Genomic DNA, 18,029 nt, shown 5'->3' with positions numbered 1-18,029 from the left:
CTTCTTGTGATTGAGTTCTAATTTCAAGGCGTTATGGTCTGAGAATATGCAGGGGACGATCCCAATCTTTTGGTATCGGTTCAGACCCGATTTGTGACCCAGTATGTGGTCTATTCTGGAGAAAGTTTCATGTGCACTTGAGAAGAATGTGTATTCAGTTGAGTTTGGATGTAAAGTTCTGTAGATATCTGTGAAATCTATCTGGTCCAGTGTATCATTTAAAGCTCTCGTTTCTTTGGAGATGTTGTGCTTAGAAGACCTATCGAGGGTAGAAAGAGCTAGATTGAAGTCACCAAGTATAAGTGTATTATTATCTAAGTATTTCTTCACTTTGGTTAATAATTCGTTTAAGTATTTGGCAGCTCCCACATTCGGGGCATATATATTGAGGATTGTTAAGTCCTCTTGCTGGATAGATCCTTTAAGTATGATATAGTGTCCCTCTTCGTCTCTCACTATAGTCTTCAGAGTAAATTTTAGTTTATCTGATATAAGGATGGCTACCCCTGCTTTCTTTTGAGAACCATTTGAATGGTAAATGGTTCTCCAACCTTTTATTTTCAGGTTGTAGGTGTGCTTTTGTCTAAAATGAGTCTCTTGTAGACAGCAAATAGATGGGTCCTGCTTTTTTATCCAGTCTGAAACCCTGCGCCTTTTGATGGGGTCATTAAGCCCATTCACGTTCAGAGTTACTATTGACAGATATGAGTTTAGTGTCATCATGATATCTATTTAGTCCTTGTTTTTGTGGATTGTTCCACTGAACTTCTTCTTAAAGGGGAGTTTTAAGAGTCCCCCTTAAAATTTCTTGCAGAGCTGGTTTGGAGGTCACATATTCTTTCAGTTCCTGCCTGTCTCGGAAGCTCTTTATCTCTCCTTCCATTTTGAATGAGAGCCTTGCTGGATAAAGTATTCTTGGTTGCATGTTCTTCTCATTTAGGACCCTGAATATATCCTGCCAGCCCTTTCTGGCCTGCCAGGTCTCTGTGGAGAGGTCTGCTGTTACCCTAATATTCCTCCCCATGAAAGTCAGGGACTTCTTGTCTCTTGTTGCTTTAAGGATCTTCTCTTTATCGTTGGAATTTGCAAGCTTCACTATTAGATGTCGAGGTGTTGAACGGTTTTTATTGATTTTAGGGGGGGATCTCTCTATTTCCTGGATCTGAATGCCTGTTTCCCTTCCCAGATTGGGAAAGTTTTCAGCTAGGATTTGTTCAAATACATATGCTGGCCCTCTGGCCCTTTCGGCGCCCTCGGGAACCCCAATTAAACGTAGGTTTTTCTTCCTTAGGGTGTCATTTAATTCCCTTAATCTGTCTTCATGGTCCTTTAATTGTTTGTCTCTTTTTTCCTCAGTTTCCCTCTTTGCCATCAACTTGTCTTCTATGTCACTCACTCGTTCTTCCACCTCGTTAACCCTCGTCGTTAGGACTTCTAGTTTGGATTGCATCTCATTCAATTGATTTTTAATTTCTGCCTGATTGGATCTAAATTCTGCAGTCATGAAGTCTCATGAGTCCTTAATGCTTTTTTCTAGAGCCACCAGTAGCTGTATAATAGTGTTTCTGAATTGGCTTTCTGACATTGAAGTGTAATCCAGATTTTGTAACTCTGTGGGAGAAAGGGCTGTTTCTGGTTCTTTCTTTTGAGGTGAGGTTTTCCTTCTAGTCATTTTGCTCAATGCAGAGTGGCCAAAAACAAGTTGTATTGGAACACGGGGGAGTATCACTGGTCCGTCCAGGTGGTCTTCTGGGGGAGGGGCCTGCTGTGCTGATTCTCAGGTGTTAGCACTTGGGGGAGCTGCTCTGCCCCTGCCTGCTGCAGGGCTCAGCGGGGGTTGTTTACCCCGTGAGGCCCCAGGAGGATCAGCCGCAGTTGCTATGGCAACTCTGGAAGCCTGGATTCAGCCTCCGCAGGAACTACGGGGCTCGGGGCTCTCGGTTCTCCGTCCGCAGGGCCTGGAGGCTCCGGGGCGAGGCCGCTGATCTGCTCAGCTCGGGGCAGGAGCGTCCTCGCTGTCCTGGGCCCTCCCGGCCTCTGCCAGTCCCGGGGGAGGCCGGATCCTGGGCTGTGTCCCGGCGCCCTGTGCCCGGGGCCTGCGCTGTTGGATTCGCGCTCCCGCCCCGCAGCCCCCTCCGCGGAGCCGCCGCCCGAGCCCCTCCGAGCTGCTCCGGTCGGTCCCGCCGTGCGCGCTGCAGCCCTTAGGGAGCTCGGAGCACTCTCCGGGGCGCAGGTGTCTGTTAGTGTCCCCGGGAGCCCGAGGGCATCCCCGCCCTCCTGGGTCCTGCTCCAACTCCCTGCGAGCCCCTTTCTGCCCGCCCGGGAAGGTTGGTGCAGCTCCTGCTCCTCCGGGACGGGGCTCTCCTGTCCTGGGGACACTCGCCCCGGCCTCAGCCCGGCTCTTCGTGGGGCCCCTCCCCCTCGGAGGCCTTTTGCTCCTTTATTTCTTTTTCCCCGTCTTCCTACCTTGATAGAAGCGCGGACTCTTCTCACTGTAGCATTCCAGCTGGTCTCTCTTTACATCTCAGGCCGAATTCGTAGATTTTCAGGATGATTTGAAGGTTATCTAGGTAATTTGTTGGGGACAGGTGACTTGGGGACCCTACTCTTCTGCCGTCTTGCCCCTCCTCCCTGAGGTAGATATTCCTATTAACCTCAACGCTGCAGTTGAAATATCCAAAGATTATAGCAACAAATAAAATGTGAACCTGGGATTCTCAGCCCAGGTGGTCTGACTTATCCTTCCTGATGTGATATACTGCTTCCCAGAGCATTCCAACTCAGTAGTGAATTCTTAAGAAAGACCAAATACATATATTCAGTTAACCTCAAAATGCACTGTGGAGTAAAAGTCTATTTTATCTTAGAGAAATCCAAGCTCCAAATCAGATGCATTACATTGACCAAAATGATAAACCACAGAGAGTCAAACTTCATAATTAAAATAGTTTTCTGAGAGAGCCTAAGGTGAGGTTTATTGGACAGTAAGCTATTATCCATTTATAAAGCATCCTATCAATTTCATAGATTTTTGTGGTTATTAAAAATTATGTAAGATACAGAATTTATTGTGGTTAATGGCTAAATCTTGAGAGAATTATAACCAGAGAACATGGCTTCATTTATAGTAATATTGATCACTTGATTTCATTTTTTTCCTTACAATGTTTATGCTAATAAAACACTACAATTCAATTTCTTTTTTTTTCTTTCTACTTCCACCCATCATCCTCCAGATTTTGGACTATCATTTTTTTTTCTGATTTTTAAAGATCTGATGAGGCCATATGATAGTGTAGTCTGCAGCTATACAAGAAATTACCCTGATGTTAACCATGCTGACTTTGTCAGAGCACTATCATTAGGAGAATTAAAATATTAAGCAGAAATTTAAGATGCCTTCATTAGGCTAAGTTTGGTAGATCTATTGTTTGCCCCTCCAATGTTTATGATCATTTTAAGCAGGGATCTGAATAAGGGCTCAATACTCACTTTACAAAGATAAAATAATTCCATATTCATTTTGCACAGAATACTCAATAATTCATGAATAGCTTTCTGATTGAAACTATTTTCATCTTTTTGCTAAATCACATCATTTTGCTCCCATAAATAAGTCCATTTTGTTATTAAAGCCATACTACAGCAAATGAGCATTAGATGTATTGCATTATTTAATTAATGCTTGTGTTCATTAGTTGCATTTGAAGTAAACAATATTAAAAAAGTAAACAAATTATTTTAATGAGGTGCTTTATATTACTCTTTTTTGCTTTCAAGGTTATGGCTGAATGAGTGGTTTGAAAAAGTTAATAGTTTACTAAATGCCTTGGAAAAGTTTTCTGTTATTAAAAGTAAAATATGCCAGTGTTTGTTTGCCTCTGAATAAAAGTTATCAGTATAGTGCAAAGAAAAAAAAAGGAGCCTCTCCCATCTGCCCACACAAAAAATTTCATGTATGCAATGAACATGTAGGCACCATATTGAACATACTGGTTTCAGAATCATACAATTTTAGGGGAGAAATATTTCCTAAAATGTTTATAATGCTTCTGAATTTATGTCAAACTAGGTTTATGTTAACTAGGATTTGTGAGCATTGTGGCATAAATATAACAGAAACAGATGACTGATGAAAGTAAGGTCCACTTGGTCTGAATTTTGATGGATGTGGAGACAAGAGAAATTTCTTAAACCACAAATAAAATTTCCACAGTATGTGTATTTTAGTAACTATGACACCAAACATATATTCTGGAGTCACATGAAAATAAGTCCCAGTTTGCTACTGGTGCTCACTGATGTGCTGATACACACATGTTCTGGGGATACGATATTTATAGTTCTCCTCAGATGAATTGCCCACTTGCTTTCTCTGCACTAGGACTTCATTAGAGAGGACCATAACTGTGAAAAAGTCAAGGACATAGGAGAATATTAAAGTTTTTTCTGAGTGAGAAGATGCCCTGTGTTTTGCTAAGTGCCTTAGGCCATACTGATGACAACTTAGCCCTTTTTGCCATTTCTTTGTCAGTAAGAGCATGGCCTTATGGCTCTCCTCTGTTTCACCAGTTTTTTTAGAAATTGTCTCTCAGATCATTTAGTAAGTCCTCTTTTCTTTGTGCTAAAAGTTGAAAAAAACATATATCTTAATTCCTCAAACCTGTCTCTGAAAACTCTGACTCTGCCTTAATTTAACGATCATTAGTATTTGGTTGCAAAGGGCTCCCGGGTGCTTACAGAATGACATTATCTCTGGTCACAGTCTTGTTTAAAGTCTTTCATAAGTGGGTCCCACTAGGACCTTCTAACCAAACTGGAGTGCTTGCCATTCCACAGTACTGTTCCTCAACTTACTTTGAGGCAATCTTTCACTGGTAGGTGCATACAGACAACTTGTAGAAGAAATACAAACTAGGATGAAGGCATATCTACCCTAGGCCTTAGGGAACCTCTGAGAATCCTTTTCAAGAACAATGATTAGCACATAGTGCATGGGCAAGGCAAAAGATCAATACATAACTGTATAATAAACAGGGAATTAATTTCCCATGTTTTATCATAGGTTACATAATTTCTACATAAATGTCCTTTTCATCCCATTCCTGCCTTGAAATCCTATTCATCCTTCAAAAACATGCTCACTGTCACCTCCTCGATAGACATATTTAGAATCTTTTCCAGTTGGAAGCATCTCTCTTTTCTGAACTTTTATAAAACTAACTCATGCCTTTGTACATGCCATTTTGGAGCAACTATCAATGTTTACTTTTTCACTACAATTACTCAATTTATGTGCATGCTTTCTTTTGTTTCTCAACCCTCAAGGGAAAGATCTAAGTCTGATTCATTTTTGTATGTTTCATACCACCTAGCATAGGGGCTTAAACATCAAGGATGCCCAGTGATTTTGCAGAATGAACAAATTAAGAGATATGTAGGTTGAGCATTACTTGGAAAAAGAGTTTCCCTGGGAAAGGATTACCTGTAGCTAGATCTATGGTTCCCTGACATATATATATAATTTCTTTAGTCTTGTATTTTTATAATAAATTTACATATTATTATGTGTCCTCTATCAGAAGATAAGTGCCTTAAGAGCAGAGACTAAATATTACTCATTTGATATATCTAGGGCTTAAAACCACATTGTATTAAAAAAAATTGTGTGACACCTGATAGGAATAGTTAATTCTTTGTAGAATAAATAAATGAATGAGTGCTCTAAATTACAAAGTGTCTCCCCCATGAGTCAAACTATCATTTTTTTAAAGCCAAGAATGCATATTTGTCACATTCCAAGGTTAGAGTCAGGTTCCATTCTATATCAAGTAGAAGCTCTAAAATCACAAAGCACAGCAGGTACCTAGGAGGCAAATTGTACTTGAAGTGCTGTAGCTGATTGAAATACTTCAGTGACACTAAAATAGACGAGTGTATCTGAGACATGCAAGGGGTGTGAGTCCAAGTCCAAGCCTCAGAGGAGAAACCATACTGGCAGCTCTTGTTTCTTTGGGACTTCCTTAAACAGATAAAGCAAAAATTATGTAGATGCCATTTGAGGCAAAACTTTTTTCTCTTGGACTAAATGAGATGAAAACCATGATCCTGGAACAATCAACTTTCTCTCTTGCCTTTTTCCATGGTCGACTTTGTCCTTTTAAGACATGTAACACCTTGGGTTATACTTCTGTTCAGTATGTATTTATTTAAATAAAAAAAAACAGCCATGATATTTATTCCAGGGTGAAGATATCTAGAGAATGCTGACACATCTTCTTAAAGATTTGCCCCTGGTGGCAAATCCCAGTCCTTGGTACACTTCTCAATCTTTTTTTTTTTTTTAATCTTCCAACCAAACTGAAAAAAAATCTCATTTCTCTTTTTAGCACACAGACCTTGCCCATTCTCAGTTTCATGTCATCGTTCATATTTTTTAATTCACTGGAATTCCCTGCCCACAAATCTCCACATATTGAAATTATAACCATCCTTCAAGGCCCAATTCAAATCTTTCACAGATGTGAGCTCTCCTTCCTTTAAATCTCAGAAAAACTCTTTTATGTTTCTTATTTCATCTCACCCTATTTTTTTGGCAAAGACGATATAAAGCAAAGACTATATCTTGATTATATCTCTATGCCTTATATGTAGCCCTAATGAGCAAGCTGTTCATTGTAGGATTTCAATACATATTCTTATGAAGTCTTTTCCCACCAAGGCTTATATAAATAGCACAAACTTGATTAACCAAATGCATATTTAAATGAAAGTGAGGTAGATTGTAAATGAGAAACTATGCTATTTAGATCAACTCTCCACTGAAAACAATGAAAAGTGCTGGATAAAATATTTCTTTTTAAAATTGCCTTAAAAATATTGAAAGCCTGATAAGATAGTGGGAACTGCTAGGGCAAATATTTTTGGGAAATGGGAATCTGAACACAGAGAGGAAAGCTGAATACCAAATCAATATAACTGCTCTTTGCCTGAGGGCATTTGTTTGTACTATCCATTTGAACTTTGGTCAATTGACTTCACAGAATAATGGAAAAGGTGCTGCCTGAGGTCCTATGAAAGAATAAAGGAGACCCAATATTAAACTTGTTCTCTTTCTCCAACTCAAGGGATTATAAAGAAAACGGCCATTGCAGATGAGCAATGTGAGAGAAGAAAAAAAGAAAAGGAACACTGAAGAATAATTCTATCCCTGAGAAGTTGTAGCACAACTATAGCTCACCTATTATGTATACACAATCTGAGAGTTTGAAACTGTTCATTTAGATTCAGCTAATCAGTCACCGAGAGTGTCCCAGACTCTGAGAAAAATGCAAAATATTCTGGAATAGGACATGTTTTTATCCCAAGACTAAATGATCAGCACATAGTCATAAATAACCAGACACACAAGGAAACCAAGCAACAGAGAAGCAGCAGAAACATGTAGACTTCAGATGTTATGTCATAAGACACAATATAAAACAACCAAAAACTTCTAATTTTAACAAAATAAAAGGGACTTTGGAAAATATCTGCAGAAGACAACTATTGCAAATGACATAGCAGATTAAAAAAAAAACCTCTAGAAATGAAAATCACAATTGAAATATAGATGTTTATCTCAAAGAGAGATTGAATTAAGAATTAGAAGATAAATCAAGAGAAATGATTTGGAATACAGATGAGAAAGACAAAAAGATTTTTAAAAGAATGTAAAATGTGGAGAATCAAGTAAGAAGACAATGTAGGTTTAACTAGAGGCTTAGAGAAAATATAAAAGTAGTGTCATTTGAAAAGACAACAGCAAAATAGTAAGATAATAATAAGATAATTTTCTAAAATATATTAGTGACAGTCATAAACAATTTCAAGAGGCCCAACATTACAGGCAGGAAGAATAAAACTGTGGATACACATCTATCTATATATGTGTGTGTGTGTGTGTGTGTGTGTGTGTATTATATTGAACTTAGAAAAAAGAAAAAAGAAAGAATTAAAATATCAGACAACAATAGCACATGTGCTGAGAAGGGGATATATGGATTAAAAATATTCTAAGGTAATATTTTGGAAGAGGGTAAAGGATTTGATTAGCTTTAGGCTTTGATAAGTTTTTAGGTTTTGATAAGCTTTGATCAATGCTGCAATTCTAAGCAAGCCACTAACAAAATGGAAACCAAGTGTATCACTTAAACCAGTGGAAAAAAAAAATATGGAAGAAAAAAATGAAAAGAAACAGCATGACATATTTAAAGAAAGAAGCAAGAAACAAAAGAAGCACATACTGTGATTCCATTTATATGAATTCAAAATCAGACAAAGTAAACTACATTTTCTTAAGGGCTACAGATACAGGTGGGGAAACAATGAAAAGTTATAAAACAATGAATAAAATGCAATTTAACTCTGTGGCAAGGGAAGAAGCTGGAGGATTTGGTGACAAATGTCAGGAGATGAAGCTTCTAGAGGGCTGACAGGATCTTGATTTGATGGTGTTACGTAGGAGTTTGATTCATAACTTTTAAAATATACATATCTATTATACATATTACTAAAAATGGCTTTTGCACTATTTCCAAAGACAATATTTTAAACATTTAAAGTAAATTACAAATCAGAATATGTAAAAAACTATGAGACTATGAGCATCATTCTTTCCTTCATAATCCAGGAAACCTGGATGTAGTGACACCGATGGTTTTCGAATGCTCCTTTACACAGAAGGGCCAGCCAGTCTTGGCTAAAAGACTGAAAAGACTTGGCTGAAAGTTTGAAAGACCAAACTTTCTCTGATCCAAGGCAAAGTGAACAAGAAAAAAGAGACAATGCATATAGACATAGAAGGGGGATACTAGTTTCCCATTTCGGTGAAGATGACTGTATTGCATTCTGAGGCCTTATCCTACCTAGATTTGACATCGGGAGGGATATATTACGATGCCCTTCCTGTTAGAAAGTGGCCGTGGTAGTAAGTGGTAGGTTACTCTCGAATGTCCTTACTAAAATCAAACAAAGAAAAGAGAATGAGTAAATCCTTTTTCCTTGAATAGGTCACTGAGGACCCAAAGCCTATGAATCTCTAATTCATACAAACCAGTGAAATGATTCTGTGTCTATTCCCCGGAGGAGGTTGCTTTTGATAGGAATCTGACTTGGCTGCCAATGGGGAGAGTTTCAGGAAGAAAGTCAAACATGGAAGGTGCAATCAGGTACCTTTTGTGACATGAAGTATTAAATGTGAAAGTCACAGGTAAGAGCCAGTGGAGGAAGAAGAGGGCCCCAGGAGAATGTATCCGCTCCTGCGAGAGCTTATATCTAGAGCCCCAGAGGGAGCGATAGCTTCGCTTTCAGAATTATTCAGTCCTTAGACTCAACATTTATGCTGCCTATGGGCACAGAGTTCTCTCTTTGGAGCCCCCCCTTGCTGGTGTTCCTTGAGGTAATGTATTTCCTCTTCTATACATTTCTGTATCAATTCAAGTACAAAACTAATATGCTGTAAAAATAGGTTATAATTAAGTACTCCCTGTACTACACTCTATAGGATATATTTATGTATTTTAATGGCATACATTAGAGTGGACTGTAATAATTTGCGGCTACTATTTATTCTTTTTCTTAGTAACTGGGCCCATGATTGATTCTCTTGGCAGATAGCCCTGTGCCCATTTTACAGATGAGTATTCTGAAGCTCAAAGAAGTTGAATGACTGTGTCAGCTCCTCAGCAGCAAAACTGGAATGAAGTCCCCTATGGTTGAACTTCAAAGCCCTGCTCCTAGCTGCTTTGTTGCTTTGTCTCACCACGACATTAACATTCACAGATCATTCCTATAAAGATTAAAATGCCATTTATTCTTCAAACCACATTCTGTGCCACTCAGTTTCTACTGACCCCTTGGAGGAAAGGACAGACTTCTTCCCAGAAGCCCCATGAACAATACCAGCACATGTGTACGGGGGTGCAAGGGAAATACAGAAACTTGAGCATAAATCTCTTTCAAAATAAAACCACAGCATCTTTAATCAAGGCCTGGCAATCATTGTATCGTTTCTCGGAGACTGGAATTGGTAAATGTGGGCTATCCCACTAGGCCTTTAATACTTGGTTAGAAATGTATCCAAGAAGTTGACTAGCACGACAATTCATGCAGTACAAACATGAATCTGTAATTCTCTTCCCCATTACCACAAAACACAGTTAGTTCCTGCCCTGAATTCACTTTGAAGACGAGTGCCTGGGAGAAACCATAAGAGCATTGAAAACGGGGCCAGAAGTAATAAATAGGGCCTGCCAGAAAACGTTAACGAATTTTCTTCTAAAAGTAAAATCTATTGTCAATTTACAACTCTGAAGGTTGGACTGGAGGCAGGCAATTAGTGAGCTAACTTGAAAGGTCTGCCTACAGTGTAAAAAAAAAAAAAGAGTTTGCTTTCACCTGTATAAAATTAAGCGGCTGATAATTGTATCTCCTGGTACTGGGAAGAAGAGATTAATTTAAATAATAAAATAAAAATGAAGCAAAAGGCTGGAATTTGGAAAATGAAGCAAAAGGCTGGAATTTGGAATCTAATCTCTCCCAGTATCCCAGAACGTTCACAGAAGCGCTGCTCCAGTGGAATTCTACTCACCCAGCAGGACAAGGATCATCTTCTCAGCAGCCCAACTTGCCAGGCAAGCCACTTGCCTCCCTTCCCTGACTTCCCCCCTTTAGAACTCATTCAAAGGGAAGACAAAGGACCTGTGAGTGGATGGGAGTTGTTTTGTGCCTGGCCCTCAGGGGTACTTTATTTTCCTTAAAAAGATTGTCTCCACCTTACTGTAGCCCCCAAATAAAAACAAAACAAAAGCCTAGAACAAATTTCTGAGGCAGTTTAAATTAAAAATACAAAGGATTGAGATGTATTTTTAATTTATTTTTAATTAGTTTACAGATTGGACCCACCGAGACTCCAAAATCAGTGAGCCACTTGGGGATAAAGACGATTGCAATTATCAGGGACAAGCCAAATGCTACCTTTTGTTCTTCTATTTAAAAACAAACAAACAAACATCTCCTAGCAAACGATTTTCTATTTCCTATTTAAAGAGGATTACATAGCAAACACGACTAGTGGCTGGAAAGCAAAGAACTTTCCATCGTTTTATTACCTGCCAAACACAAATTAGTTCATTGTGGTTAACCGCTGCCAGGCAACCCCTTTCCCTGCCGCCCATCAGGGCGATGTCCTGCCCGGCCTCCTTCTCAATCAGGAGGGTGTCAGGGTGCTCCCCACCGGCTCCTACATGGCCTGGGTCTGGGGCTTGGGCAGCAAGGTTTGGAGCTTGAATTGCCCCCATAACTAGCTGGGGATTGCTCCTTCTTACTGTCACTGTCAAATCTCTGGGGGCAACTGCGAGGCCCTCCAGGTACCATAAAGAAACCTTACAAATTTCGCTTTATCTAATAACTACAGGATACCAAAATCCCATTAGCTCCATTAGATGGATTCAGGAATATTCAGAAAGGTTAGCTGGATAGAGTGAATGGCGTAGTCGGACCAAGATAAAAAATCACTTTGTTAACTTAGAGTGTTTCCTCATTGGTAACACCCTATATTAAGGTGCCATTTGTAAACAGTTTATTATTATTTATTAATGTATGAAGCACTTTATAGCATGCTAGATAACAACTTAAATTCATGTATTAAAGATGCACATACATGGTTTAATAGGATTTACGCCTTATAATATTCTTTAAAACAGCTTCCCATAGTCTCATCCGTTAAGCATTTATTACTAATGCATTTTATAACATACTTTATAATACATTATTTGAGCAAGTAGCTGCATTTAGCGATCATTTCATAAATAAGAATAAAGCATTTATAAATGGCACCTTAATTTAAAGTGTTACCTTCGCATTACTAGATAGCTGCTCACCATTCATCTCATTTTGTGATTATTCTCCAAATGCACCACTTAATAAAACAGACACTAAGTTCTATTTTCCCTTCATCTGATTAAAAGTTTATTGAGTCATTTCCTCCATCTGCATTCAGTCGTTGGTAGCTTGGAGGCTTTAGTGTGATTTCTGATGAAACCAAACTTTTAATTCAATAATATTTCTGTGAAGATGATAATAGTAGAAACAGAACTACCTACCACGTTAGAGAGAGCCTGCTGCTTAGATTCTTTGTAAAATTCAATTTTTCGACTAGAAAGAACAATCCAGGAAGTAGACCAGTTTTTCCTTAGGAAAAGAAAAAAGAGAGAGAGAAAAAAAAATTATCACTTGAAGAAATCATTCATAGATATTGTATAGGCAACATTTGGAATGAGTAGAGACTGTATTTTTAACTAGTCTTCATAAAAGTCTTTTCTTTATTAAAATCTATAGGTGGTAGGGAATTTGGGTAATAATAAAGACATTCTGTAATTTTTAAAAATCATGGCATTTATAGTAAACATTTCTCATTTGGAGAGCCTCACAAAATCTTTTTCAAGTACTAAAACTCCAATTCTTGTGTATTCATGGCCCCTACTCCACAGTCTGTTTTCACAGCAAGCCAAAATTAGCAAAGTAAAAACAGAAATCAGAACCCCTCCCTTCATTGTTACTTCTCTGCATTGTTTCAGTATATTTCAGAATTGGAAAAACTAACCGGCTAATGTGTCATTGCCTAGTTCAAAAAAAATTCTTTTTTTCAGAGAGAGAGAGAGCAGAGGGAGAGGGAGAGAGAGAATCTTAAGCAGGTTCCACACTCAGCATGGAGCCCTATATGGGCTCAATCTCATGACCCTGAAACATGATCTGAGCCGAATTCAAGAGTTGGCACTTAACCGACTATGCATCCAGGCAGTCCCAAAATATTTTTTTAATGTTGAATTTCAGTAGAAATCAGAAATGCAAATTTAAAAAGTAAAATGATTTTTCCCTCTTTTGCCTATCAAATTGGCAAGAATTAGAAGGAATAATACCGAGGGTTACTGAAAGGGTGGAGAAGTGGATTCTTGCATACAATTTTGGTGGGAGAGTACATGAGCACATCTTTATGGAGTGAATTTGGCAACATGTTGTCTTTTTTTTTTACATCTTTTAAAATGTGTTCCTATTTGACTAAACAAGTCCATTTCTATGAGTTTAAGTTTATCCTAAAGCAGTGATCTCATAAGTTGTTAACACTGTGTGCACAAGAATGAAGTGCACCATTATTTCTTAATTGTGCACCTAAAATATATTTTAAAAGATTAGTTGTATAAATTCCATGCAAAAACTCCTCTAACGAAATAATAAAACCTATGTTATAGAAGAATACTGATATGGGAAGGTTTTAAGACCGACCATAACACAATATGTAGTTTATAACATCCTACTGTGCATTTATCTGAGACTGTACTCCCCACTCTGAGCCCCTTCTGATGATTAATTCTCATTCATCAGAAGTCAAATATGTGTCCTAAACTGTCATCTGTGACTTCCTTGCACAGCACTTATGATAGGTTCAAAAATAATTTTTGTATATCTCACCTCTCTCTCCATCTTAAAATAAATCCTCAAAGTGGTAAAAACCATTTCATGCTTGCAGAAGTATCCTGAAGTGCTTAGCACAGTGCCTTGAACAAAGGAGGCACTACATACGTATTCCCTGAGTCAGTGACTGAACTGACTCAGCATGGGGGAAGAAAGCTGGGTGTAACAATAGTTAAATCAGGTGATAAAATCACAACTTTCGATTCTCCTTTGAATTTCTTGGTGTTTATCAAATTTCCTGCATTGAACATGTATTACTTCAGCAACTGTATGTGTATCTTTGTGTCATGAAGAGTATCCTTTTGTAGATGATAAAACAGTATTAAGGAGATTAATATATTTACGTTTCTAACCATTATATCATACTGCTGCAGGTGGCTTTGGTTTAACACTTCAAAATAACGGAATTCATTTTATAAAATTGGTAGAGGGGCACCTGGGTGGTTGAGTGTCTGCCTTTGGCTCATGTCGTGATCCCAGAGTCCTAGGATCAAGTCCTGTATCAGGCTCCCCGCAGGGAGCCTGCTTCTCCCTCTGCCTGTGTTTCTGCTTTCTGTGTCTCTCATGAATAAATTAATAATTTTTAATGGTAGGAAAAAAGTTTACAGACTTTATTCAGGTCAATAGAAACCTACACAAAAACATGTTTAAAATGGCCATTAAAGATCTCTGTGTAGCTTATTTCCACTTCTTAGAATTTAGGAGTTTGATTGAAAGGACAGTTTTGATTCAGTAAAGTTAATATTTACAACAAGATTGGATTGCTCTTCAATGCCTGAAGCTTTCTTAACCACGCATCATTGCGTTAAAAAAAACACAACATGATAAACAGAAACAAAACAAACAATATGTATATTCCAACATGCAAATATGAACATTATGTTCTTGGACCCACTTGTCTTCAAATGAAGTCACTTTTTCTATCAAATAGTGAAAAAGGTGGAAATACAACAACAACAACAGCAGCAGCAGCACAGAAAGCCACAGAGACCTTTTCCCTCCTTTCCCCTAAGGCCCACTTCTCTTTTGAGGTACCAGGAGCAGCAAAATGAATTGAGGCACCCATAGCCTTGTCTCTATGCAGGTCATAGTATTAGCTGACCCCAGAGAGAGAAAAGAAAAACATTGAAAGGACTGCTGGTCTACACTGGGCATCGTTTATCTCTACCCCTTATTTTGACAGTATTTGATCAGGGAATATGGAACACCCTCGGACTGATGGAACCCATATTTAACCTGCCTGTTATATTTCCCACTATATTTTTCATCTCCTGGCAGGGAGATACTATACCTTATTTGCTTCCAGTCTATAGCAAGCCCTGGATAAATGGTTCTGATTTGAATCTGTTTCAGATGTTGATCGTTTACAGAACGTGTTGGCATTACTCTTCCCTTCCCTAAACTTGGAACTGGAACTGGTTAGAAATGAACTTGCATGAAATTCAATTATCTCATGGTTCTTTGTTAGAACTTTGAACCACTATGAAATGTTCCCCCCTAGGTGAATGTGACGAACAAGTCAAAGAGGGTTAAGAACTGCGGGTCTCATAACCTTCGTAATAGGAATCGCTCTGACAGTTTACATACAATTCTATTTCATTTTCATTTCATAAATTACAACGTCTCTATGGTGTTAGAATAAAAGCGAAGATCTTCCCAACTTGCTTAAAATAATTTGACTTCAAAAGGAAGAGGAAAAACTGTTGTCAACATTTTAGATGCCCTAATTTCATTTTTCCCACTGTCTCTTTAAAAATGAAAATTAACACATATTATTTTGAGTACCTGCTACAGTTTGATTGCCTAGTAGATGTCTAGCTTCACAAAAAAAGAGGAAGATACCAATAATGTCCATTTACTAATACAGAAAATGAAGTTCACAGAGTTTAGGTAACTTAAGGCCAGTTAGATTTAGAGTCAAACACAGTTTCTCTGACTCTGAAGCCTATAGTCTGTTCACTAATTTATGCTGACTTTTTTTTTTTTATAGGATTAAGCAGTACTATCTTGGCTAAGGAGATTGTCGATGTCAGATTTCACTATGGTTTTGATTGAAATGCTCACGTTATAAAAGCCCGTATGCACAGCCTGTAACAAGGTAGAAGCCCAGGAGGCTCCCTTATAAGCTATTTTACCCGATGCTAATTGAAAGGACAGAGCAAAGGCCCACCACTTCCAAACTCTCCACTTCCCTTGGAAGTTGCACTGATTTAAAGGAGTCCCACAAAGGACCATTCAGCATCTCAGAAGAAGCTGGAATCTGGGGTGTGCTCCTAATGATGGCCCCTCTGTCTCTCTTCTGCTGGGAAATTATTCTGGTCTGTGATGAGCAGACTCATCTGCAGTCAGTGAAGATCATACAACCAGGAATTGAGTCAAAAGCCTCGAGTCTAGGAGTGGCTGAGAATTCACTTAATGGAAACAACTTTTAACCTATGACTTAAGTCACAGCCTGACTCTGTGAATGAGATACTCTGGGCACGTGACCATTTTCCCTACAATATCTGTCTGGTTCATTCCCCATCTGATGGGTTTCTCTTGGGCTGTCTGTAGTTCTCAGGATACCAGCAGGACAGTTTTCTCACCTCTTTAATCTAACATGGGAGCCACTTGGACGGCATTGTCAGCTCTGGAGAGAGTTGTAGAAAGGATCAATTGTCAAGGTTTTGCCCTGACTTTAACCTTTAAGGCTTTCTCTATGCAACTGAATCCTTATAGGTGACTATGTCTGGTATATTGAGAGACAACTCAGGAAATGAGTTCCTCCTACAAACTTTAAGGGCTTAGCCCAGAACAGGTGGGTCTTGCAGTTTCTGATGAGATATTTATTTATTTATTTATTTATTTATTTATTTATTTATTTATTTATTTATTTATTTATAAAGATTTTATTTATCTATTCATGAGAAACAGAGAGGGAGAGAGGCAGAGACACGGGCAGAGGGAGAAGCAGGCTCCATGCAAGGAGCCCGATGTAGGACTTGATCCCAGGACCCCGGGATCATGCCCTGGGCCGAAGGTGGATGCTCAACTGCATCCCCTGATGAGACTTTTAAAATAGAGCTTTCAAGGATGAAGCAGTTTTCAGAATGGAGGGAAAGTCCTTCTACTCCCCTGTCTCCTCCAAAGAGATGGACATCATCTCTAACTTCTTTGAGCTTTTCCACTTCTGAGAATAGTATCTGACATTTAGTAGGGGCTCCTTGAAGGTTTTTGAGCAAAAAAAGCATACGGGTTCTCAGATTTCAGGTGGGCCATGCCTCTAGATTTTTCCTGTTCTCTGTTTGCTGTGATTCACTCACAAGCACTACAAAAGCACCAACCTCCTATAATTCCCTTCTATGTTCCTTGGTTCTCTAGTGTTTTGATATGTTATCCCTGGCATTAACAACAACAACAACAACAAAACTATCTAATGCTTCTGGTTTAGCATATTTTCTTCCAATTTTTAATTCTGCTGTTGATAACTGAGCCTTCTCCAGAGCTCTTTCTGACCTCTCAGACATATGTCAATAAGATGAGCTATTCTGCATGCATTGGTCCCTACTCTGTGCAAGGTATCACACCTGGTATTTTGTATATGTCGAGTAATTAAAAGGAAAGTTAGGGGTACCGGGGTGGCTTGGTTGGTTAGGCATCTGCCTTCAGCTCAGATCATGATCCTAGGGTCCTGGGATTGAGCCTGCTTCTCCCTCTCCCTTTGCCCACCGGTCCCCCAGCTTGTGCATTCTCTCTCTGCCAAATAAATACATAAATAAAATCTTTAAAAAACAGAAACAGAAAACAAAAATGCAGAGCCAGTCACTGGTATCTATTGAGCATCTACCACACAAGTCACAATTCCAAGGACTGAATATATAAAGGCAAGTAAGAGAGACCTCAGGGAGTTTCCCTTCAACTAGGGGGATCCAGGCAATAAACATGGAAACACAAGGCACTGGGAGTGGGTAGTACCTCATATTACAGATGAGGAAACCGACACTCAGGGAGTCCACATCCTATCCAAGAGCACAGAACTTGTAGATAGGGATTCAAGCCAAGTATCCCAGACCATGAGGACCATATTCACTCTGCTGTATCGGTTGTCCCCAGAGCAAGTGGCAAGCAGCTCTCCCTTAGGATCTTGAGCACATCTATGCAGAGCCTCACCATAGGCTCTGAGAAAAGAAGTTAAAAGAACTTCGGCCAAATAAGCACTTAAATGTCTTTCCCCTTGTAGCCAGGCCAAGAAGTGGCCTGGCTTGGGCCCTTTCTTCCTGACTTTGCCATTTATCCATTGGTGGGGGCCAACTAATGCCTCACTATCTCATCGTCTAAACTGTAAGGACATTCTTTCTATTTTTCCACACGGAAGGAAAGCAAACAAACTATTAGGCAGATTTAGGACTAAGTAAGAGACATAGCTCAGGAGCTATTTAACCTCAGGAAGTCAGAGGTGTTGGGCATAGGAGGACAGGCTTGTCACAAATTTATGGATAACAATCAGGTCAGGGTTGGATATCGAGACAAGTGATTCA

The 18,029-nt window shown here is 39.0% G+C and overlaps 1 protein-coding gene across 1 annotated transcript in view; it reads right to left on the bottom strand.

Moving 5' to 3' along the window:
- Positions 1-18,029, bottom strand: part of LOC129495519 (rho GTPase-activating protein 15) — a 617,088-nt gene that overhangs the window by 498,174 nt on the left and 100,885 nt on the right. The window contains exon 5 of the mRNA XM_055303107.1: positions 12,144-12,231. Within this exon, the coding sequence (XP_055159082.1) occupies positions 12,144-12,231 (88 nt within the window). The remainder of the gene's footprint in view (positions 1-12,143; positions 12,232-18,029) is intronic.

Source organism: Nyctereutes procyonoides, unplaced genomic scaffold (assembly GCF_905146905.1).
Source record: "Nyctereutes procyonoides isolate TBG_1078 unplaced genomic scaffold, NYPRO_anot_genome, whole genome shotgun sequence".
In the NCBI taxonomy this organism is placed as follows: domain Eukaryota; kingdom Metazoa; phylum Chordata; class Mammalia; order Carnivora; family Canidae; genus Nyctereutes; species Nyctereutes procyonoides.
This window is presented reverse-complemented; position numbering and strand designations above follow the sequence as displayed.